Source organism: Onthophagus taurus, chromosome 5 (genome assembly GCF_036711975.1).
Source record: "Onthophagus taurus isolate NC chromosome 5, IU_Otau_3.0, whole genome shotgun sequence".
Taxonomy (NCBI): domain Eukaryota; kingdom Metazoa; phylum Arthropoda; class Insecta; order Coleoptera; family Scarabaeidae; genus Onthophagus; species Onthophagus taurus.
The window spans coordinates 10,902,678-10,921,140 of NC_091970.1; the positions used below are offsets into that span (position 1 = coordinate 10,902,678).

Genomic DNA, 18,463 nt, shown 5'->3' on the forward strand with positions numbered 1-18,463 from the left:
TGGGCTCATTTAACACGTTTTTTGATTATCTAACGTAATATTTACGAATCATTTGTTTTCGGCCATCTTGAATTTTATAAAAAGAGTTAAAATCGGAATAACTCGGAAAGTTAATAAGCAAAATAAGTCGATTTTTCGTGTAGATGAAGAATATTTAAAAATTAAAGTAGATATTTAAACCTGAAGATGTGATTATTCCTTTATTTTTTAAGAAACGTCAAAAATAATACGATTTTCGTAAAGATCAGAAAATTTTAACCCAATTTGATGTATCACACCCTATATTTATCACAAAATTTACTTTTAAAGTCATATTTGTCATTATTTATTAGTGTTTTGTTTTCGGCCATCTTGAATTTATAAAAATAAAGATATCTCGGGTGTTCTTCCACTTAGATATGTCAAGTTTGGGCTCATTTCACACGTTTTTTTAATTATCTAACGAAATATTTACGAATCATTTGTTTTCGGCCATCTTGAATTTTATAAAAAGTGTTAAAATCGGAATAATTCGGAAAGTTAATAAGCAAAATAAGTCGATTTTTCGTGTAGATGAAGAATATTTAAAAATTAAAGTTGATATTTAAACCTGAAGATGTGATTATTCCATTATTTTTTAAGAAACGTCAAAAATAATAAGATTTTTGTAAAGATCAGAAAATTTTAACCCAATTTGATGTATCACACCCTATATTTATCACAAAATTCACTTTTAAAGTCATATTTGTCATTATTTATTAGTGTTTTGTTTTCGGCCATCTTGATTTTATAAAAATAAAGATATCTCGGGTGTTCTACCACGTAGATATGTCAAGTTTGGGCTCATTTAATACGTTTTTTAATTATCTAACGAAATATTTACGAATCATTTGTTTTCGGCCATCTTGAATTTTATAAAAAGAGTTAAAATCGAAATAACTCGGAAAGTTAATAAGCAAAATAAGTAGATTTTTCGTGTAGATGAAGAATATTTAAAAATTAAAGTAGATATTTAAACCTGAAGATGTGATTATTCCTTTATTTTTTAAGAAACATCAAAAATAATAAGATTTTCGTAAAGATCAGAAAATTTTAACCCAATTTGATGTATCACACCCTATATTTATCACAAAATTCACTTTTAAAGTCATATTTGTCATTATTTATTAGTGTTTTGTTTTCGGCCATCTTGAATTTATAAAAATAACGATATCTCGGGTGTTCTACCACATAGATATGTCAAGTTTGGGCTCATTTCACACGTTTTTTAATTATCTAACGAAATATTTACGAATCATTTGTTTTCGGCCATCTTGGATTTTATAAAAAGTGTTAAAATCGAAATAACTCGGAAAGTTAATAAGCAAAATAAGTCGATTTTTCGTGTAGATGAAGAATATTTAAAAATTAAAGTTGATATTTAAACCTGGAGATGTGATTATTCCTTCATTTTTTAAGAAACGTCAAAAATAATACGATTTTCGTAAAGATCAGAAAATTTTAACCCAATTTGATGTATCACACCCTATATTTATCACAAAATTCACTTTTAAAGTCATATTTGTCATTATTTATTAGTGTTTTGTTTTCGGCCATCTTGAATTTATAAAAATAACGATATCTCGGGTGTTCTACCACCTAGATATGTCAAGTTTGGGCTCATTTTACACGTTTTTTAATTATCTAACGAAATATTTACGAATCATTTGTTTTCGGCCATCTTGGATTTTATAAAAAGTGTTAAAATCGAAATAACTCGGAAAGTTAATAAGCAAAATAAGTCGATTTTTCGTGTAGATGAAGAATATTTAAAAATTAAAGTAGATATTTAAACCTTAAGATGTGTTTATTCCTTTATTTTTTAAGAAACATCAAAAATAATGAAATTTTCGTAAAGATCAGAAAATTTTAACCCAATTTGATGTATCACACCCTATATTTATCACAAAATTCACTTTTAAAGTCATATTTGTCATTATTTATTAGTGTTTTGTTCTCGGCCATCTTAAATTTATAAAAATAAAGATATCTCGGGTGTTCTATCACCTAGATATGTCAAGTTTGGGCTCATTTAACACGTTTTTTAATTATCTAACGAAATATTTACGAATCCATTGTTTTCGGCCATCTTGGATTTTATAAAAAGTGTTAAAATTGAAATAACTTGGAAAGTTAATAAGCAAAATAAGTCGATTTTTCGTGTAGATGAAGAATATTTAAAAATTAAAGTTGATATTTAAACTTGAAGATGTGATCATTCCTTTTATGTTTTAAGAAACGGCAAAAATAATAAGATTTTCGTAAATTTCAGAAAATTTTAACCCAATTTGATGTATCACACCGTATATTTATCACAAAATTCACTTTTAAAGTCATATTTGTCATTATTTATTAGTGTTTTGTTTTCGGCCATCTTGAATTTATAAAAATAATGATATCTCGGGTGTTATAACACCTAGATATGCCGAGTTTGGGCTCATTTTACACGTTTTTTAATTATCTAATAAACTATTTATGAATCATTTGTTTTCGGCCATTTTGGATTTTATAAAAAGTGTTAAAATCCAAATAACTTGGAAAGTTAATAAGAAAAATAAGTCGTGTTTGGATTTATTTTAAAGGATTTTTCATGTAGATCAAAAATATTTAAAAATTAAAGTTGACATTTAAACCGGAAGTCCTCATCATTCCTTTATTTTTTAGATTTTGTGTTTGTATTCTTTTAAAATGAAATGTTAAATCAAATTTATTGCAAAATTGCGATTTAGTAATGTTTTATAAAAAGACACACATGATAGCAAAATTAATTTCTTGGAAAATTTGATATTGAGTAAAAGTATGATAAAAGTTGACATTTTGATTGACACTTTTTATATTTATTTGACAGATAAACAAATCTGTTAGCCAATGAGAGCACTTAATGATATGTTGTGATATTAAACACTTTAATTTAATGTAATAACTAAAAAAATTTAATCCATGTGCTCTTTATTTATTTAAAATAAGTTTAATAATTAATAATAGGCAACCCAATTAACACTCAAATTAAATGAGTTGCATACATCAACCGAATTTGATTAAAAAAATTTTTTTTTTAATAATTTTAATTAATTAAGGTTGTTAATTTATTTTTATTACATAATATAATAAAATAAACAATTTTTTTCTACTCAAATCAAAATAATTCAACTAAAACTTACCAAAGAAAAAAATTAATTATTTTTTAATTAAAATGTGACGATTTGTCACTTAAAAAAATTAATTAAAAACAAAAAACTCTCCCTTAATAGGTGATGATGAAAAAAAAAAATCGTTAATTTTCAGGTTATGTACAAATATCTTCAAGTTTTTCCTCTCTTCTTGTCATTTCACCTCATTTTTTGCTTTCTTACTTAAAAATAGGACTGTTTAATTCTCTTTTTATTTTATTTTTTTATTATTACTAAATTAATCCAAATCTGTTGATTCGATTATCTGTCTACTAGACGATGGCAGGGTGACTTCATCTTCACTATCATCCTCAGCGTTTAAAAATGACTGAATGAAATTGTCAAAGAATGCTTTTCCCGTTTGTGGAGGTGGTTTTAATCCGAAAAAAATCTGTCCGATTTTATCTAAATATTGAACGTAACACGGATCCCGTTTTATCGACGGTTCGTATTGTTGACACAAAACAGTAAATGACGTCATTTTTCGGCTAAAAACAAAATTAGTTGTTTAAAAAAAACTAATTGGGTTGTTTAAATAAGTACCTTTCTATCGCTTGTAGTAAAAACCACAAAAAATTTAATAAAGGTAATAAATAGGGCGGACCGTTTTTCTTGATACTTGGATGTTGTTGAGTGTAGCTTGCAAACGTTTGATTCGCAGTCGATTTATTGCTTAAACAAAGGTATTGTAACACGACTTGAGCTATAAACAAATCTGCTTCGCAACGGAATCCTTGCGTTCTTTGGAATTCGATTAAAAGGCGAGCGCATCCTTGGCCATCCTTTGAATGTAAATAATGATGTCTTGCTTGTATATAATTTTTTTCGTTCCAATATACTTGAGCTATACTCTAAAAATTAAATTTAATGTAACAAATCATCAATTTTACTAAATACAATAGAAATATAAAATAAAAAATAAGATACTATGCAACCAATATCACAGTATTAGTATTGCAATTCGCGATTTGCGTATTTGGTTGCATACTTGCAGTGATGACGTCGGGTACGATAATTAATTAACACACTGTATGTATATTTGTGTATCATCTGCATAAAAATGTACTTTGCTGTGCTTAAATATGTTATTTAATGGCGCTATGTAGATTGAAAACAAAGTTAAACTTATTGAGCCTCATATTGTTTTAAAATAAAGCTAAAAATAAACTTTTTTTAGAGTCGTCAAAGAAATTAAATTTACAGTTTCCTGTAAATTACGGTAAAAATTGTTAAACTGTTAAACTTTTCGTAATCAATCTTAAAAAACAGGATTTTTAATTTGACACTTCACGAAATTTTTGAATACAAAGAAATGTTGCTGTTCATTAGAATTTAAAAAAAATTATATGAGCGCCATCTATCAATAATTTATTAAGTCATTTAATAATAATATTAAATATTAATAAAAAAATGTGAAATAATGCAATCTATCCCAAGTTTTGTGTAAAACAAATATAAATTAAATAGTTCAACAAATGTATTTGTTTCAAATATCAGAAATATGTTTTTTTTTAATTTTTAGTTGTAATTTACAGGAAACTGTAAAAAAAAAAGTTTATTTTTAGCTTTATTCTAAAACAATAAGAAATAGACCTATCAAACCCTATATTTTTGTAATCACAAAAAAAACGAATTTAATAAGCGAATAATCAGTGGTTGTTTCCATTTAAAAAAACGAAAATTGTCATGATATCTCAAAATCTAAAACCGAAAAAATTTTTTGACTACGTCATCGAATTCTCTGTAAAAAAGTGTCCCTATAATGTCTTACTTATAATACTCCACCTATAATAATAACCAAGATAATTGCACTTGTTGGTTTTACGATATTTTCAATTTTGGCCTCTAGGGGAAAAACAAAAAACGATAGCGCTTTGAGGTTTTCGGCAGTAACAGTTTCTCGAAAAACGAGATCATGACATGTAAGCTACTTTTTTTCTAACTCTTATAGTTTCCGAGTTAGCCTATTCGGACATCGAATTTGAACCACCCTGTACAGGAAATAAAATCTGGACAGGGGTTTTACAGAAAAGTTTCTCAGAAATATGGCATACCTAGGACTGCTATTGAATTCAAATCAACCCTTTTGTGTCCCGACGTTACTTTAAAGTACCGGTAGTTTCAAACACTCATTTTAAACTGTAGTCATCTATTCGGCGCATTTAGAGGTGTCGGTACTTTCTACTATACAAGAAAGAAGCTGTATAAAAAATGACACAATCCACACTGTAGGGTTGTTAGGTTTTTAGGTATACCTAAACTTATTCGTTCAGATGTGAGATTAAAAGTTTAGTGAAAAGTGGTGTTGTTATATTTTGTTGTTCAAAAAGGTATCTCTTTGATAAATGGTTATTAGGTGTGATTATTACAGATCATTTTAAAAAGAAAGTATTGAGCTTTAATTCAAAATAAGTCTTATTACTTAATTTCAATAAATACAGCTTCCAGGAATTTTTAAATTAGCATCTTTTTTGACACTTTTAGGTTATACGAAAATATAAGTTTTGTTTCAACATTTTTTTCCCAATATTTTTCCAGTCCAACCCGACGATTATTATATATCATTTTAAAGAGAAAGCTTTGAGCTTTAATTTAGAATAAGTCTCATTTCTTAATTTCAATAAATACGGCTTCCAGGAATTTTTAAATTAGCATCTTTTTTGACACTTTCAAGTTGTACGAAAATGTTAGTTTTGTTACAACACTTTTTTTCTTAATATTTTTCCAATCCAACCCAACAATTATTATACATCATTTTAAAGAGAAAGCTTTGAGCTTTAATTTAGAATAAGTCTCATTCCTTAATTTCAATAAATAAGGCTTCCAGGAATTTTTAAATTATCATCTTTTTTGACACTTTTAGGTTATACGAAAATGTAAGTTTTGTTTCAACATTTTTTTTCTTAATATTTTTCCAATCCAACCCAACAATTATTATACATCATTTTAAAGAGAAAGCTTTGAGCTTTAATTTAGAATAAGTCTTATTACTTAATTTCAATAAATACGGCTTCCAGGAATTTTTAAATTAGCATCTTTTTTGACACTTTTAGGTTATACGAAAAAGTAAGTTTTGTTTCAACATTTTTTTTCTCAATATTTTTCCAATCCAACCCAACAATTATTACACATCATTTTAAAGAGAAAGCTTTGAGCTTTAATTTAGAATAAGTCTAATTCCTTAATTTCAATAAATACGGCTTCCAAGAATTTTTAAATTAGCATCTTTTTTGACACTTTTAGGTTATACGAAAATGTAAGGTTTGTTTCAACATTTTTTTTCTCAATATTTTTCCAATCGAACCCAACAAGTATTATACATCATTTTAAAGAGAAAGCTTTGAGCTTTAATTTAGAATAAGTCTCATTCCTTAATTTCAATAAACACAGCTTCCAGGAATTTTTAAATTAGCATCTTTTTTAACACTTTTAGGTTATACGAAAATGTAAGTTTTGTTTCAACATTTTTTTTCTCAATATTTTTCCAATCCGACCCAACAATTATTATACATTATTTTAAAGAGAAAGCTTTCAGCTTTAATTTAAAATAAGTCTCATTCCTTAATTTCAATAAATACAGCTTCCAGGAATTTTTAAATTTGCACCGTTTTTGACACTTTTAGTTTATACGAAAATGTAAGTTTTATTTCAACATTTCCTTTCTTAATACTTTTCCAATACAACCCAACAATTATTACACATCATTTTAAAGAGAAAGCTTTGAGCTTTAATTTAGAATAAGTCTCATTCCTTAATTTCAATAAATAAGGCTTCCAGGAATTTTTAAATTAGCATCTTTTTTGACACTTTTAGGTTATACGAAAATATAAGGTTTGTTTCAACATTTTTTTTCTCAATATTTTTCCAAACCAACCCTACAACTATTATACATTATTTTAAAGAGAAAGCTTTGAGCTTTAATTTAAAATAAGTCTCATTCCTTAATTTCAATAAATACGGCTTCCAGGAATTTTTAAATTAGCATCTTTTTTTGACACTTTTAGGTTATACGAAAATGTAAGGTTTGTTTCAACATTTTTTTTCTGAATATTTTTCCAATCGAACCCAACAATTATTATACATAATTTTAAAGAGAAAGCTTTGAGCTTTAATTCAAAATAAGTCTCATTCCTTAATTTCAATAAATAAGGCTTTCAGGAATTTTTAAATTAGCATCTTTTTTGACATTTTAGGTCATACGAAAATGTAAGTTTTGTTTCAAAATTTTTTTTCTCAATATTTTTCCAATCCAACCCAACAATTATTATACATTATTTTAAAGAGAAAGCTTTGAGCTTTAATTTAGAATAAGTCCCATTCCTTAATTTCAATAAATACGGCTTCCAGGAATTTTTAAATTAGCTTTTTTTTTGACACTTTTAGGTTATACGAAAAATGTAAGTTTTGTTTCAACATTTTTTTTCTCAATATTTTTCCAATCCAACCCAACAATTATTATACATTATTTTAAAGAGAAAGCTTTGAGCTTTAATTTAAAATAAGTCTCATTCCTTAATTTCAATAAATACGGCTTCCAGAAATTTTTAATTTAGCATCTTTTTTTGACACTTTTAGGTTATACGAAAATGTAAGTTTTGTTTAAAAATTTTTTTTCTCAATATTTTTCCAATCCAACCCAACAATTATTATACATTATTTTAAAGAGAAAGCTTTGAGCTTTAATTTAGAATAAGTATCATTCCTTAATTTCTACAAATACGGCTGCCAGGAATTTTTAAATTAGCATCTTTTTTGACACTTTTAGGTTATACGAAAATGTAAGGTTTGTTTTAACATTTTTTGTTTTCTCAAAAACTATAAATTATTTTTCAAAACGGGTTGGTTCATTAGAAAGTGGCCACTTTTATTAATACTTTGGGAAATTTTCATACTCATATTCCAAGAACTGGATTTTACACGAATTTTTAAAACTTAATCGGCGAAAATTGTAAAATTCAATCATTTCAAAAATTTTTTCTCAAGAACTAAAAGTGATTTTTCAAAACGGCTTTTTGCATTAAAAAAGTATTCAATAAAAAACTCGTATGAGTTTCCTCCTGTTCCAGATATTTCATATTTTTGCTATAATCAAGTTGTAGGAAAAATGATGAGATTTTTAGCTATGTTTGCAATATTTTAACTAAATACTTGTTTCTTTCTCTTTTTGCAAATACACCATTCTTTAGTACAACCATAAATCAGATTTTTCCAATAATTGTTAAAGTGAAATTGATTTTGTTGTTAATTTTAAGAGCCTTTGAATGTTCAAAAGTGTTGCTTTAACCCCATTTTATGGTATTTTAGTTTGTTACTTTTAAAACATGTGATTTTAACTTAACAACCTAATCCTACATCACTCTATACATGTGAAACAATTTATTCCAAATATCATTTAAATAAAAAATTATTGTGATTCATGACCCCCTCCACTCGTTCTCAGAAAATCTTGATTAAAAGAACACCATACTGTTCAGTGGGAAATTAAAATTTCAAGTTAGAAAAAAATTGTGTTAACCAAAATTGTTCCTGAAACAATTCTAAACAAACTTTGTCAACATCTTTTTTGATTTAATCAATAATTAAGGAGATAACCTCAAAATAATAATTTTTCCGTTTTTATACATAATTATACTTAGATGGTTAATTAATAAAGATATAAAAAAATTTTATTAAGATAATTGATTCAAAATCGAAATTGAAACAAATTTTATTTAAAACATTTTTTAATAAAAACAATAATTATTGAGATAATTAATTTTGATAGCATACTATTCAGAGGGAAATTAAAATTTCAAGTTAGCCAAAAATTGTATTAACAAACACTGTTCTTGAAGTAATTCTAAACAAATTTTGTTAACAACATTTTTTGATTAAATCAACAATAAGGATATAACCTCAAAAATATTAATTTTTGTACCATACTGTTCAGTGGGAAATTAAAATTTCAAGTTAGAAAAAAATTGGGTTAACAAAAATTGTTCCTGAAACAATTCTAAACAAACTTTGTCAACATTTTTTTTTGATTTAATCAATGATTAAGGAGATAACCTCAAAATAATAATTTTTCCGTTTTTATACGTAATTGTTCTTAGATGGTTAATTAATAGAGATATAAAAATTTTGTATTAAGATAATTGATTCAAAATAGAAATTGAAACAAATTTTATTTAAAACATTTTTTAATAAAAACAATAATTGTTGAGATAATTAATTTTGATAGCATACTATTCAGAGGGAAATTAAAATTTCAAGTTAGAAAAAAATTGGATTAACAAAAATTGTTCCTTAAACAATTCTAAACAAACTTTGTCAACAATTTTTTTTTGATTTAATCAATAATTAAGGAGATAACCTCAAAATAATAATTTTTCCGTTTTTATACATAATTGTACTTAGATGCTTAATTAATAGAGATGTAACATTTTTTTATTAAGATAATTGATTCAAAATCGAAATTGAAACAAATTTTATTTAAAACATTTTTTAATAAAAACAATAATTGTTGAGATAATTAATTTTGATAGCATACTATTCAGAGGGAAATTAAAATTTCAAGTTAGCAAAAAATTGTATTAACAAACACTGTTCCTGAAGTAATTCTAAACAAATTTTGTTAACAACATTTTTTGATTAAATCAACAATAACCTCAAAAATATTAATTTTTTAGCATACTATTCAGAAGGAAATTAAAATTTCAAGTTAGCAAAAAATTTTATTAACAAACACTGTTCCTGAAGTAATTCTAAACAAATTTTGTTAACAACATTTTTTGATTAAATCAACAATAAGGATATAACCTCAAAAATATTAATTTTTGTAGCATACTGTTCAGTGGGAAATTAAAATTTCAAGTTAGAAAAAAATTGGATTAACAAAAATTGTTCCTTAAACAATTCTAAACAAACTTTGTCAACAATTTTTTTTTGATTTAATCAATAATTAAGGAGATAACCTCAAAATAATAATTTTTCCGTTTTTATACATAATTGTACTTAGATGCTTAATTAATAGAGATGTAACATTTTTTTATTAAGATAATTGATTCAAAATCGAAATTGAAACAAATTTTATTTAAAACATTTTTTAATAAAAACAATAATTGTTGAGATAATTAATTTTGATAGCATACTATTCAGAGGGAAATTAAAATTTCAAGTTAGCAAAAAATTCTATTAACAAACACTATTCCTGAAGTAATTCTAAACAAATTTTGTTAACAACATTTTTTGATTAAATCAACAATAAGAATATAACATCAAAAATATTAATGTTTGTAGCATACTATTCAGTGGGAAATTAAAATTTTAAGTTAGAAAAAAATTGGGTTAACAAAAATTGTTCCTGAAACAATTCTAAACAAACTTTGTCAACATTTTTTTTTGATTTAATCAATAATTAAGGAGATAACCTCAAAATAATAATTTTTCCGTTTTTATACATAATTATACTTAGATGGTTAATTAATAGAGATGTAAAATTTTTTTATTAAGATAATTGATTCAAAATCGAAATTGAAACAAATTTTATTTAAAACATTTTTTGATAAAAACAATAATTGTTGAGATAATTAATTTTGATAGCATACTATTCAGAGGGAAATTAAAATTTCAAGTTAGCAAAAAATTGTATTAACAAACACTGTTCCTGAAGTAATTCTAAACAAATTTTGTTAATAACATTTTTTGATTAAATCAACAATAAGGATATAACCTCAAAAATATTAATTTTTGTACTATACTGTTCAGTGGGAAATTAAAATTTCAAGTTAGAAAAAAAATGTATTAACAAAAATTGTTCCTTAAACAATTCTAAACAAACTTTGTCAACACTTTTTTTGATTTAATCAATAATTAAGGAGACAACCTCAAAATAATAATTTTTACGTTTTTATACATAATTATACTTAGATGGTTAATTAATAGAGATATAAAAATTTTGCATTAAGATAATTGATTCAAAATCGAAATTGAAACAAATTTTATTTAAAACATATTTTGATAAAAACAATAATTATCGAGATAATTAATTTTGATAGCATACTATTCAGAGGGAAATTAAAATTTCAAGTTAGAAAAAAATTGTATTAACAAACACTGTTCCTGAAGTAATTCTAAACAAATTTTGTTAACAACATTTTTTGATTAAATCAACAATAAGGATATAACCTCAAAAATATTAATTTTTGTACCATACTGTTCAGTGGGAAATTAAAATTTCAAGTTAGAAAAAAATTGTGTTAACAAAAATTGTTCCTTAAACAGTTCTAAACAAACTTTGTCAACAATTTTTTTTTGATTTAATCAATAATTAAGGAGATAACCCCAAAATAATAATTTTTCCGTTTTTATACATAATTACACTTAGATGCTTAATTAATAGAGATGTAAAAATTTTTTATTAAGATAATTGATTCAAAATCGAAATTGAAACAAATTTTATTTAAAACATTTTTTAATAAAAACAATAATTGTTGAGATAATTAATTTTGATAGCATACTATTCAGAGGGAAATTAAAATTTCAAGTTGGCAAAAAATTCTATTAACAAACACTGTTCCTGAAGTAATTCTAAACAAATTTTGTTAACAACATTTTTTGATTAAATCAACAATAAGGATATACCATCAAAAATATTAATGTTTGTAGCATACTATTCAGTGGGAAATTAAAATTTTAAGTTAGAAAAAAATTGGGTTAACAAAAATTGTTCCTGAAACAATTCTAAACAAACTTTGTCAACATTTTTTTTTGATTTAATCAATAATTAAGGAGATAACCTCAAAATAATAATTTTTCCGTTTTTATACATAATTATACTTAGATGGTTAATTAATAGAGATGTAAAATTTTTTTATTAAGATAATTGATTCAAAATCGAAATTGAAACAAATTTTATTTAAAACATTTTTTGATAAAAACAATAATTGTTGAGATAATTAATTTTGATAGCATACTATTCAGAGGGAAATTAAAATTTCAAGTTAGCAAAAAATTGTATTAACAAACACTGTTCCTGAAGTAATTCTAAACAAATTTTGTTAACAACATTTTTTGATTAAATCAACAATAAGGATATAACCTCAAAAATATTAATTTTTGTAGCATACTATTCAGTGGGAAATTAAAATTTCAAGTTAGAAAAAAATTGTGTTAACAAAAATTGTTCCTGAAACAATTCTAAACAAACTTTGTCAACAATTTTTTTTGATTTAATCAATAATTAAGGAGACAACCCCAAAATAATAATTTTTCCGTTTTTATACATAATTAAACTTAGATGGTTAATTATAGAGATGTAAAAAATTTTTATTAAGATAATTGATTCAAAATCGAAATTGAAACAAATTTTATTTAAAACATTTTTTGATAAAAACAATAATTATCGAGATAATTAATTTTGATAGCATACTATTCACAGGGAAATTAAAATTTCAAGTTAGCAAAAAATTGTATTAACAAACACTGTTCCTGAAATAATTCTAAACAAATTTTGTTAACAACATTTTTTGATTAAATCAACAATAAGGATATAACCTCAAAAATATTAATTTTTGTAGCATACTGTTCAGTGGGAAATTAAAATTTCAAGTTAGAAAAAAATTGTGTTAACAAAAATTGTTCCTTAAACAATTCTAAACAAACTTTGTCAACAATTTTTTTTGATTAAATCAACAATAAGGATATAACCTCAAACATATTTTTATATATATATCTTTATATATTTTTTTTATTGAGAAAATCGTTTTAGAATTTAATTTAGAACAACTTTTGTATGAAATTTTCTGCTGAGAACAAGTGGATGAGGGAAATCGTATCATTTTGTTACAAAAATCACTGTTTTGCCCCTCCAAGTAGACTTTTTAGTCCACCTCATTGGCTTTTCTCATAATTTTTATAAATTATTTATCTTTTACAACATCCACTATTCATATTCTCACATCTATCTTCTTCTTATACATCTAATTAATTTAATTTTGCAACATAACCCAACTTTAAAAAAAAAATTTAACATAACCTCACTTTACAAAAAAAGACATTTATTATTAATTTTTCTTACTTGATGAAGAAATGGGTGTCCAAATTTACCATCTAAGGAAGACCATCTTATGGTTTTAATAATAAAAGTGTCTCTTTCGGGCGTTATTGGATTAATTTTCGCGAAAATTTTACATAGTTTCGGTGTCCACGATGTGTAATCTTTATTCCCGGATTGAACCAAAACGTCCACTAGTAAAGTACCTAAATCAGCTCCACTAATATCCTTAAAAAACATATTTTTTAATTGAATTACGCTTATTTATTAACTTATTTATATTTTTCTAACCTGGTTGTGATCTAAAAACGACATAGCTCCATTATACAACATATCCAATAATTCTAAATACTTCTCTTGGCCCAAGTATCTGCAATAAAGGAAAGAAAATGTGCGTGGAATGTTCTCGAAATTAATTTTTCGTTGTGATTTTAGTTACCTAAAGTATAACATTCGGTACATTTGGTGAGCCTCGTAGAATTCCCCGTTTTTAATCGAATTGTCTATCTTTTGCAAAACTCGCGAAACGCCACGAGCATTGACCGAAGCCATTTCGCAGTCGTGTTTTTACAAGTTTCGCGAAATACTCTTTACTATTTTTCTACAGTTTTATGTGTCAAAATCGGACCATCTCGGAAACGTCAAATTTAGTAAGTTTATTTGTCAATTATTAAAGTTGGTATTAACCATTAACAAAAAGAATTAATTTATATAAATCATCATATTATAATTATTTTATTAATTAATTTTGCTACATCAATCTAGTTTTAATTAAAATTAAATAAATATAATTTAATTGTATTATTATACTTTGAGATTCAAGACGGTTGGTATCACTTCTTTTTGGTTCACTCAAAGCGGGAAATTTTAATTGTTACAAATTTAAGCTAATTACTAAAAAATCTGATATTATTGATTATAATCGAATTAAATTAATTCGCATAAAAAATTAACTCTAAAAATTCGATAATTGAAGTTTAATTTTAATAATTTGGCAAATAAAAAAGAAGAAACCTTTGTCTTTGTGATTACCTCGAAATAGGAATGTAATTAACTTCTCACTAATTAAAAAAAAATAATCAAAAAGGTCATAAATAATAAAATTTTCGTAAAAATCAGAAAATTTTAACCCAATTTGATGTATCGCACCTCATTTTTATCACAAAATTAGCTTTTAAAACCATATTTGTCATTATTAATTGGTGTTTTGTTTTCGGCCATCTTGGATTTAATAAAACATGTTAAAATTTAAATAAGTCGCAAAATTATTACGCAAAATAAGTCGCCTTTAGAATCATTTTGAAGAATTTTTTGTGTAGATTAAGAATATTTAAAAATTAAGGTTACATTTAAACCGGAAGCCTCCATCATTCCTTTATTTTTTAAGAAACATCAAAAATAATAAGATTTTCGTAAAGATCAGAAAATTTTAACCCAATTTGATGTATCACACCTTATCTTTATCATGAAATTCACTTTTTAAAACACAATTGTCATTATTTATTAGTGTTTTGTTTTCGGCCATCTTGAATTTATTAAAATAAAGATATTTCGGGTGTTATAACACCTAGATATGCCGAGTTTGGGCTCATTTCACAAGTTTTTTAATTATCTAACGAAATATTTACAAATCATTTGTTTTCGGCCATCTTGGATTTAATAAATAATGTTAAAATCGAAATAACTCGAAAAGTTAATAAGTAAAATAAGTCGTGTTTGGATTTATTTTAAAGGATTTTTCGTGTAGATTAAGAATATTCAAAAATTAAAGTTGAGAAATAAACCGGAAGTCTGCATCATTCCTTTATTTTTTACATTTTTTGTTTGTATTCTTTTAAAATGAAAAATTAAATCAAATTTATTGCAAATTGAGATTTAGTAATATTTTATAATTAAAAAACAACAATATTCATTTCAATTTTTTAAGAAACATCAAAAATAATAAGATTATCGTAAAGATCAGAAAATTTTAACTCAATTTGATGTATCACACCTTATCTTTATCACAAAATTCACTTTTAAAATCACAGTTATCATTATTTATTAGTGTTTTGTTTTCGGCCATCTTGATTTTATAAAAATATAGATATCTCGGGTGTTCTACCACCTAGATATGTCGAGTTTGGGCTCATTTTACACGTTTTTTAATTATCTAACGAAATATTTACAATTCATTTGTTTTCGACCATCTTGGATTTAATAAATAATGTTAAAATCGAAATAACTCGAAAAGTTAATAAGTAAAATAAGTCGTGTTTCGATTTATTTTAAAGCATTTTTCGTGTAAATTAAGAATATTTAAAAATTAAAGTTGACAAATAAACCGAAAGTCTCCATCATTCCTTTATTTTTTACATTTTGTGTTTGTATTCTTTTAAAATGAAATGTTAAACCAAATTTATTGGAAATTAAGATTTAGTAATATTTTATAATTGAAAAACAATAATATTCTTTTCTTTTAAGAAACATCAAAAATATTAAGATTTTCGTAAAGATCAGAAAATTTTAACCCAAATTGATGTATCATACCTTATCTTTATCATAAAATTCACTTTTAAAATGAAAATTGTCATTATTTATTAGTGTTTTGTTTCCCGCCATCTTGAATATATAATAACATATATATCTCGGGTGTTCTACCACCTAGATATGTCAAGTTTGGGTTCATTTTACACGTTTTTTAATTATCTAACGAAATATTTACGAATCATTTGATTTCGGCCATCTTGGATTTTATAAAAAGTGTTAAAATCGAAATAACTCGGAAAGTTAATAAGCAAAATAAGTCGATTTTTCGTGTAGATGAAGAATATTTAAAAATTAAAGTTGATATTTAAACCTGAAGATATCATCATTCCTTTTATTTTTTAAGAAACATCAAAAATAATAAGAGTTTCGTAAAGATTAGAAAATTTTAACCCAATTTAATGTATCACACTTTATCTTTATCATAAAATTCACTTTTAAAATCAAAATTGTCATTATTTATTGGTGTTTTGTTTTCGGCCATCTTGAATTTATAAAAATAAAGATATCTCGGGTGTTATAACACCTAGATATGTCAAGTTTGGGCTCATTTAACACGTTTTTTAATTATCTAACGAAATATTTACGAATCATTAATTTTCGGCCATCTTGATTTTACAAAAAATATTAAAATCGAAATAATTCGGAAAGTTATTAAGCAAAATACGTCGTGTTTGGATTCATTTTAAAGGATTTTTCGTATAGATGAAGAATATTTAAAAATTAAAGTTGATGTTTAAATCTGAAGATATCATCATTCCTTTTATTCTTTAAGAAACATCAAAAATAATAAGATTTTCGTAAAGATCGGAAAATTTTAACTCAATTTGATGTATCACACCTCATCTTTATCATAAAATTCACTTTTAAAATCAAAATTGTCATTATTTATTAGTTAGTGTTTTGTTTTCGGCCATCTTGATTTTATAAAAATATAGATATCTCAGGTGTTCTACCACCTAGATATATCAAGTTTGGGCTCATTTCACACGTTTTTTAATTATCTAACGAAATATTTACGAATCATTAATTTTCGGCCATCTTGATTTTACAAAAAATGTTAAAATCGGAACAAATCGGAAAGTTATTAAGCAAAATACGTCGTGTTTGGATTCATTTTAAAGGATTTTTCGTGTAGATGAAGAATATTTAAAAATTAAAGTTGATATTTAAACCTGAAGATGTGATCATTCCTTTTATTTTTTAAGAAACAACAAAACTAATAAGAGTTTCGTAAAGATCAGAAAGTTTTAACCCAATTTGATGTATCACACCTCATCTTTATCATAAAATTCACTTTTAAAATCAAAATTGTCATTATTTATTGGTGTTTTGTTTTCGGCCATCTTGAATTTATAAAAGTAGAGATATCTCGGGTGTTATAACACCTAGATATGCCGAGTTTGGGCTCATTTCACACGCTTTTTAATTATCTAATGAAATATTTACGAATTATTAATTTTCGGCCATCTTGATTTTACAAAAAAATTTAAAATCGAAATAACTCGAAAAGTTAATAAGTAAAATAAGTCGTGTTTGGACTTATTTTAAAGGATTTTTCGTGTAAATTAAGAATATTTAACAATTAAAGTTGACAAATAAACCGGAAGTCTCCATCATTCCTTTATTTTTTACATTTTGTGTTTGTATTCTTTTAAAATGAAAAATTAAACCAAATTTATTGCAAATTGAGATTTAGTAATATTTTATAATTGAAAAGCAATAATATTCATTCCAATTTTTTAAGAAACATCAAAAATAATAAGATTATCGTAAAGATCAGAAAATTTTAACTCAATTTGATGTATCACATCTTATCTTTATCACAAAATTCACTTTTAAAATCACAGTTGTCATTATTTATTAGTGTTTTGTTTTCGGCCATCTTGATTTTATAAAAATATAGATATCTCGGGTGTTCTACCACCTAGATATGTCGAGTTTGGGCTCATTTTACACGTTTTTTAATTATCTAACGAAATATTTACAATTCATTTGTTTTCGGACATCTTGGATTTAATAAATAATGTTAAAATCGAAATAACTCGAAAAGTTAATAAGTAAAATAAGTCGTGTTTCGATTTATTTTAAAGCATTTTTCGTGTAAATTAAGAATATTTAAAAATTAAAGTTGACAAATAAACCGAAAGTCTCCATCATTCCTTTATTTTTTACATTTTGTGTTTGTATTCTTTTAAAATCAAATGTTAAACAAAATTTATTGCAAATTAAGATTTAGTAATATTTTATAATTGAAAAACAATAATATTCTTTTCAATTTTTTAAGAAACATCAAAAATATTAAGATTTTCGTAAAGATCAGAAAATTTTAACCCAAATTGATGTATCACACCTTATCTTTATCATAAAATTCACTTTTAAAATGAAAATTGTCATTATTTATTAGTGTTTTGTTTCTCGCCATCTTGAATATATAATAACATATATATCTCGGGTGTTCTACCACCTAGATATGTCAAGTTTGGGTTCATTTTACACGTTTTTTAATTATCTAACGAAATATTTACGAATCATTTGATTTCGGCCATCTTGGATTTTATAAAAAGTGTTAAAATCGAAATAACTCGGAAAGTTAATAAGCAAAATAAGTCAATTTTTCGTGTAAATGAAGAATATTTAAAAATTAAAGTTGATATTTAAACCTGAAGATATCATCATTCCTTTTATTTTTTAAGAAACATCAAAAATAATAAGA

At 24.5% G+C, this 18,463-nt stretch overlaps 1 protein-coding gene across 1 annotated transcript; it reads right to left on the reverse strand.

Annotated features, from left to right (window-relative positions):
- Positions 1 to 3,183: 3,183 nt before the first annotated feature.
- Positions 3,184 to 13,863, reverse strand: LOC111423069 (Golgi to ER traffic protein 4 homolog). Its single transcript, XM_023056322.2, has 5 exons — positions 13,661 to 13,863; positions 13,513 to 13,591; positions 13,246 to 13,449; positions 3,732 to 4,039; positions 3,184 to 3,676 (listed from the first exon to the last, which is right to left on the reverse strand). Exons 1-5 carry the CDS (start codon positions 13,771 to 13,773, stop codon positions 3,427 to 3,429), a joined length of 954 nt encoding a protein of 317 aa, XP_022912090.1. The 5' UTR covers positions 13,774 to 13,863; the 3' UTR covers positions 3,184 to 3,426.
- Positions 13,864 to 18,463: the final 4,600 nt, after the last annotated feature.

Excerpts from the sequence above, each read along its gene's own strand:
- LOC111423069 (XM_023056322.2), bottom strand. The coding sequence starts at position 13,773 with ATGGCTTCGGTCAATGCTCGTGGCGTTTCGCGAGTTTTGCAAAAGATA. Across the intron at positions 13,450-13,512 it reads CGTTTTTAGATCACAACCAG|GATATTAGTGGAGCTGATTT; the intron begins GTTAGAAAAATA and ends ATGTTTTTTAAG. Across the intron at positions 3,677-3,731 it reads TTACTACAAGCGATAGAAAG|CCGAAAAATGACGTCATTTA; the intron begins GTACTTATTTAA and ends TTTTGTTTTTAG.